The 7,500-nt window shown below is 42.2% G+C and overlaps 2 protein-coding genes across 4 annotated transcripts in view; both read left to right on the top strand.

Annotated features, from left to right (window-relative positions):
- Positions 1-3,180, top strand: part of LOC113655445 — a 10,395-nt gene extending 7,215 nt beyond the window's left edge. The window contains exons 7-9 of one of the 3 annotated variants that reach the window (XR_007139251.1): positions 853-1,035; positions 1,888-2,494; positions 2,525-3,180. Coding sequence is in view for 2 of the 3 variants with exons in the window: in XM_027166000.2 (XP_027021801.2) it covers positions 853-1,035; positions 1,888-1,940 (236 nt within the window). In the remaining variant the exon portion in view is untranslated. Of the gene's footprint in view, positions 1-852; positions 1,036-1,887 lie in introns of all 3 variants that reach the window. The other 2 variants (XM_027166008.2, XM_027166000.2) reach the window with 2 other exon arrangements.
- Positions 3,181-4,896: 1,716 nt separating this feature from the next.
- Positions 4,897-7,500, top strand: part of rnf150b (ring finger protein 150b) — a 7,427-nt gene continuing 4,823 nt past the window's right edge. The window contains exon 1 of the mRNA XM_027165989.2: positions 4,897-5,625. Within this exon, the coding sequence (XP_027021790.2) occupies positions 5,193-5,625 (433 nt within the window). The 5' untranslated portion in view covers positions 4,897-5,192. The remainder of the gene's footprint in view (positions 5,626-7,500) is intronic.

Raw genomic sequence — 7,500 nt, 5'->3', positions numbered from 1 at the left:
ACGTGTAATAGTGTACAACGTGTAATAGTGTACAGCGTGTAATAGTGTAAAACGTGTAATAGTGTACAACGTGTAATAGTGTAAAACGTGTAATAGTGTACAACGTGTAATAGTGTAAAACGTGTAATAGTGTACAACGTGTAATAGTGTACAGCGTGTAATAGTGTAAAACGTGTAATAGTGTACAACGTGTAATAGTGTAAAACGTGTAATAGTGTAAAACGTGTAATAGTGTAAAACGTGTAATAGTGTACAGCGTGTAATAGTGTAAAACGTGTAATAGTGTACAACGTGTAATAGTGTAAAACGTGTAATAGTGTAAAACGTGTAATAGTGTAAAACATGTAATAGTTTAAACCGTGTAATAGTGTAAAACGTGTAATAGTGTAAAACGTGTAATAGTGTAAAACGTGTAACAATGTACAACGTGTAATAATTGACATGGTGTTAGTTTTCTGTAAAGAGAAAACAACAATTTTTCGAACATGTGTGGACGGAGTCTCCAGTGTCATGAGACTTTATAACAGTCAGATTCAAGGTAACATGAAAGATTGACTTGTTTTGTCTTAAAAATCATGATGTGATGATGTTTACTTTGAGACTTTACCAGATTTTAAAAAAACAACAAAAAAACGAGTGGTGAGTAAGCAGAAAATCTTGCATGTTTGCCGTTGGGTAAAGGTTTGTGGTCCATCTGCTGTTCTGATGTCGGTCAAATGAGCTGTGAAAGTGTTTCTTTTCAATAGATTTATTAACATCTCCAACAAAGTCAGAGTGTGAGATTAGTTTCAGCTACACAGTGTGGTTTAAGTGACAGTTCTTTACTTCTCCTTACTCTTCTCTTCCCTTCAGAGCAGCAGAATGTCCCAGAGGATGACAGCTTTACGTCTGATCTGGGCCTGATGTCACCGGTGAAGAAGGTGGACTTTAATCTGGATCTGGACTTGATTAGCGCAGACCCTGAAACGGAGAAACAAACCACAGAGGAAACTACAGACAAAGGCAACGAAAACAACAACAACGACACGAACACTGGTGTGAACACTGGAAGCTTTGTTACTAAGCTAATGTTTGCAGTGTAGTGTGAGTTAGCTGTGGCTAAATGGTGTAGAATTTACTTGTGTCAGTAATCCTAATACATTAAATCACATGGGCTTAAAAAAGATCTGTTCCACGAACGCTAACACATGGTACGTAGTGTTTGCTAGTTTAGTGTGAAAGCTATTAGCCAGGTTTATCTGTGGCATTCAAGATTTTATTACACCGTAACTAGACACCTGAACACATTGGAAGTCTCTGAGAACAGAATTTAACTGACACAAAAAACTACTCAGGGGGGCACGGTGGCTTAGAGGTTAGCACGTTCGCCTCACGCCTCGTGTGTGTGGAGTTTACATGTTCTCCCCGTGCCTCGGGGGTTTCCTCCGGGTACTCCGGTTTCCTCCCCCGGTCCAAAGACATGCATGGTAGGTCGATTGGCATCTCTGGAAAATTGTCCGTAGTGTGTGAGTGTGTGAGTGAATGAGAGTGTGTGTGTGCCCTGTGATGGGTTGGCACTCCGTCCAGGGTGTATCCTGCCTCGATGCCCGATTACGCCTGAGATAGGCACAGGCTCCCCGTGACCCGAGAAGTTTGGATAAGCGGTAGAAGATGAATGAATGAATGAATGAATGAATGAATGAATGAAAAAACTATTCACTGAAGGGGAAAGGACGTGTGATGTGAAAGACTAGGTGAACTTTTACCTGTGAATTTATGAGCTATTAGTAGGACGTGTAAGTGTGTGTTGGGATGTAACTATATTTATTGATCTCTTTATTCATACAGTGTATGTTGGAGCATATTAACACGCCGCTCATGATATTCGTGTATGTTGATGTGTTTCAGGAAACGATTCTGCAGACCTCTTTACTGAAATTAACCTGGATGACATGCAGTAAATCCCAGAGTCTCTTTCCTGACTTGAGGCCCAACTCCAAAAGCCTGTCCCGTATTCCTCCAAAAATAGTTTCAATGTTACAAATGTCAAATATAATAAATAATAAGGAATAATAATGATAAATTCCTCCCCTGGTGCCTCAGGGTCCTTAGCGACTGCTTAAACTGTGTTCAAACTAACAGGTGACGAGTCACTCGTGTCACGTGTTGTTTGTCTGATGTGGACATGATGTGGTGTTTACATCCATCCAGAGATTTTATGTCCTACGAGAAATGCTATAATCTTGTATAGTCGACAGCGTACGATTTACTGCACTGGAATATATTTCAAATATATTCTAATATTTTGCAGTGATAAAAGAGCGAAATTGTATTCTTTTTTTTTTTTGCTTAACTTGTTGTGTTACATGCCTGGCTTCATAGGAGCTCTTAGCAGATTAGCTTTTAGCAGATTAGCTTTTAGCAGATTAGCTCTTATCAGATTAGCTCTTAGCAGGTTAGCTATTAGCAGATTAGCTCTTAGCAGGTTAGCTATTAGCAGATTAGCTCTTAGCAGGTTAGCTATTAGCAGATTAGCTCTTAGCAGGTTAGCTATTAGCAGGTTAGCTATTAGCAGATTAGCTTTCTTCATAATGCCTCACATTTTATCAGAAGATATATATATATATATATCAAGGTCTCATCTGAGGAATCATTTGAGCCGACGGTTTAGTTTTAATTGCTTCATAGAATCGTAACTAATTTACATCGAGGGTAGAAAATAAACCGGTTTCTTTGCCGCTCTGTAGTGTGAATTCAGAATAATACTGCAGGCAACTGTCAACAACCCTGACTAAATTATTCCCTTTTAAAATCCAACTCAGTGTTAAGAATTTTTCAGCAGGACAACAGACAGAACGTCGGCGAGAGTTAACATCAGACACACAGTCCGATCCTACAGAAGGAGTGAAGAAGAACATGATCTTTGTTATAATGTTAGTGACGACCTAATTACAAAAGGACTTTTTTTTTGAGTATCACATCCATTTTCTTTGTTTGCTTGATATTTGTTTATCATTTTCATAAACTGTAAATTTACTAGATATTGAATAAACTGTAAGGTTTCCTTTGGTTTCTCTACTCAGCTATGCTAGTTGTCATAATAATGTATTGTGTAAATGTGTGTGGGTTTCTAGGGTTACGTTGTAATAACGTTGAATAAATGAATACAAAATAAATAAATGCAAGTATTAAATAGTTTAACTACATTGTTTTTCCTGGATCTGTTCGATCAACACTCGTTTACATTTATATAATTCCTCCTCTTCGATCCTCTGGTGAAGTGAATAGAAGCCACGAAGACAAACGCTGCTTAAAACTGAGCCAAACTAAAAGACCAGTGTGTGTTTCTTCAGTCCAGGTTTAACGAGGGAGCAAATGATGATCCAAGGCAAAGTGCTGAAGACAATAACTGCCTGGGAATTCTTCTTACCTTCTCTGAAAACACTTGTTGTGCAGGACAGAGTACCTAAAGAAGTCGTGTGATGGCAAACCTCAGGGAGTTCAGGCTCTAACTAACTAACCTGCCTGTAATGTAAGGACGTGATGGTCCAGCAAGGACGTGAAGGTCCAGCGGTCCAGTCTCTTTGTTCCTAATCAGACGGTCAGGGTTCAAGCCCACAAGCTGCTGAGACATCCACGTTGGGTCCTTGAGCAAGGCCCTTAACCTCACCTGCTCCAGGGGCATTGTGGTCTAATGGTTAGAGTCTGACTCCTAACCCTAAGGTTGTGGGTTCGAGTTTCGGGCTGGCAATACCACGACTGAGGTGCCATTGTGCAACTGCTGACAACTGCTGACAACCCCCCCCCAACTGCTCCACGGGCGCTGCAGCATAAATGGCTGCCCACTGCTCCGGGTGTGTGTTCACGGTGTGTGTGTGTGTGTGTGTGTGTGTGTGTGTGTGTGTGTGTGTGTGTGTGTGTGTGTGTGTGTGTGTGTGTGTGTGTGTGTGTGTGTGTGTGTGTGTGATCACTGCTGTGTGTGTGCACTTTGGATGGGTTAAACTCAGAGAACGAATTCTGAGTATGGGTCACCGTACTTAGCCGTATGTCATGTCACTAAAAAAAAAAATCAGCTGTTGTTCTGATCTTTCTGAGTTATTGGCAGTGGGGCAGATGTGTGGGGTGGAGGACATTGTGTTCGTAGCTCTGGTGAGGACCAAGCTGCTAGGCGAGGTGTGTTTCCAGCAGTGTGTGTGGTGAGAGCTGTGAATGTGTTAAGACAGAGAGAGTGAGAAACACCCTCACACACATTGTACAGTGTATACATTTCAGTTACACACATTTCACCACTTATAAAACTCCCAGAATGGATCCAGATTCACACTCTTCTCTTTTATAACCACAACCGATGACTGAAGTTTAAGACAGAAGCGATGAGCGATGCGGTGCCACCCGGGTTCACTCCGAACGCAGTCTCCGACTGTCTGATAGCTCCATGGGGTTTGGAGAAGATCAACACCACAAACATAACTCAGATGAAAGCTTTTAGATCTCTCCAGACCTGCATTTCAAGTGGAGCAGCAGTCTCTTCCCCCACGTGCTCCTGAATGGTACGACCCAAAGCCTGCATTATTGTTCCAGCATAACGGAGTCTTTTCTGAGGTTAACCAGACTTGAGGAACGAAGAAAGTAAAGAAGATGCAAACAGATTTTTGAACTTTGTGCATTTTTTGTTACATGTGGTTGAAAAAGGCATAAAACAATAAATAAAACTTTTTATTGATTGATTGATTGATTGTTCTGTATGTGTTCACTAACACGGCCACTGGGTGGCGCTGCTGCACTTATGCGACGTCACCGGAAACGAGCAATGACACGCGAGGAGAAGACAAGCTGAGGTTGTGTTTCAATCCGAACCTCGCTGACTGTGTAGTGTTCAGTAACTAGACCGGAACGTGGGGCACGAGATCACGATGTCCCACAATGCACCGGTGCTGGTCTAAGAGTGGAGTTGGATTGAGACGCGTCCCGGTTGGACGACCATGGTGTTGTTTATGTGACGGAATGCGGGCGCGCGGCGACACAACGGACAACAAACCGCGTTAATTGGTGATAAAACACACACACACACACACACACACACACACACACACACACACACACACACACACACACACACACACATATGTAGGGGACAGTGTTAGGGATTAGGGCGTTATTCGGGACGTAACATGGACTAAAACAGACGCTCGCGCCGCTGCACCGGAGGCAGAATGTGGCCGTCGGTAACGGAGACGTGCCGCGGCCTCGCGCTGTCGGTGTGGCTCGTGTCCCTGTGCTGTGTGCACGCGGCAGATAAGGAGGAGTGGTACACGGCCTTCGTCAGCGTCACGTACGTGGACCCGGTGACCGCGCAGCTGCGCACGGACAAGAGCGAGTGCGGTCACTACGGTGAACACAGTCCCAAGCGCGACGCTACCGGGTGGCTCGCGACTGCGGTGTCGGCACGTGAGAGACACGCCTGTGACCCAAACACGCGCTTCGCCGTGCCGGACCGAGCCGGTGCCTGGATCGCGCTGGTCACACACGGAAACTGCACGTTTAAGGACAAAATACGGCACGCGTCCGGACAGAACGCTTCCGCTGTGGTCATCTTTAACGTCGGGGCTTCTAACGCCAACGACACCGTTACCATGACGCATCCGGGTAATAAACATAAACACACACATATACATACACACACACACACCTATACACACATATACATATACACACACACACACACACACACACACCTACACACATATACATATACACACACACACACACACACACACACCTATACACACATATACATACACACACACACCTATACACACATATACATACACACACACACACACACCTATACACACATATACATATACACACACACACCTATACACACATATACATATACATACACACACACACCTACACACATATACATATACACACACACACACACACACACACACCTATACACACATATACATATACACACACACACCTACATACATATACACACACACACACCTACACACATATACACACACATACACACACACACACACACACCTATACACACACATACATATACACACACACACACTGTTTATCGTGGTGGTTGTGTGTCGAACATCAACAACAAGATCATCATCATCAACACTGAGACCCGCAGCCCTGAGAATCTCACCTGTGTTTCCATCATTCAGCTGATTACAGAGTAAAGTACAGAGAGGGAAGGAGGAGAGAACTGCAGAGCAGAGAGAAGGAGAACAGGACCGAGTACAAGAAAGAGGAAGAAAAGAAAGACTGCAGTTTAAAAAAAGGAAAAAACGTGAGGAAGAGAGGCAGGAAAAAGAGGCAGGAGGAAGAGAGACAGGAGGAATGAAGGAAGGAGGAATAGAGACAGGAGATAGGAAGAGAGACAGGAGAAAAAGGGCAGCTGAAAGGAAAGAAAGATGAGGGAAAGACAGAAGAAATAAAGCAGCATTAAGGAGAAATAAAAGGGAGGACATGAAGAGAGGAAAGAACAGAAATAAAGACAGAATGAAGAGGTGAAATAGAAGTAAGGAGTAAAAGTGTGTAGGTTTGAGGACATGTTTGTAGCACAGACATCAGTGTAGTGTTTGTCTTCATTAACCACAGGATTAATATCATAACAATCAGCACTGATCTCAGGTATTAAACTGTTTATAACCAGAGTATTTTAAATTAATAATCGTCATAGCAACCAAAATCCTCAGAAATTAGCATGAGAGACTTTTTTCACTCTGATAACTTTTATATGTTAATAAAGTGTAAATGATTGAGATTATAATGGGAGCATTAACCTTTAGCAGAGATGTGAGTGTTTACCTGAGATACAAATAAACCATGACAACAGATCTGATCTGATGATGCTAATGTAACTAGTGCAAGATTTAAGGCTCGTAATGAAGAAAATCATCACATGCTCTCATCATCATCATCATCATCATCACATGCTCTCATCATCATCATCATCATCATCATCATCATCACATGCTCTCATCATCATCATCATCATCATCATCATCATCACATGCTCTCATCATCATCATCATCATCATCATCACATGCTCTCATCATCATCATCATCATCACATGCTCTCATCATCATCATTATCACATGCTCTCATCACCATCATCATCATCACCACATACTCTCATCATCATCATCATCATATTCTATCATCACCACATACTATCATCATCATCATCACATACTCTCATCATCATCATCACATACTCTCATCATCATCATCATCGTCATCATCATCATCATCACATACGCTCATCATCATCATCATCATCACATACTCTCATCATCATCATCATATTCTATCATCACCACATACTATCATCATCATCATCATCATCACATACTCTCATCATCATCATCATCATCACATACTCTCATCATCATCATCATCATCATCACATACTCTCATCATCATCATCATCATCATCACATACTCTCATCATCATCATCATCATCACATACTCTCATCATCATCA

Source organism: Tachysurus fulvidraco, chromosome 23, assembly GCF_022655615.1.
Source record: "Tachysurus fulvidraco isolate hzauxx_2018 chromosome 23, HZAU_PFXX_2.0, whole genome shotgun sequence".
Classification (NCBI taxonomy): Eukaryota; Metazoa; Chordata; class Actinopteri; order Siluriformes; family Bagridae; genus Tachysurus; species Tachysurus fulvidraco.
This window is presented reverse-complemented; position numbering and strand designations above follow the sequence as displayed.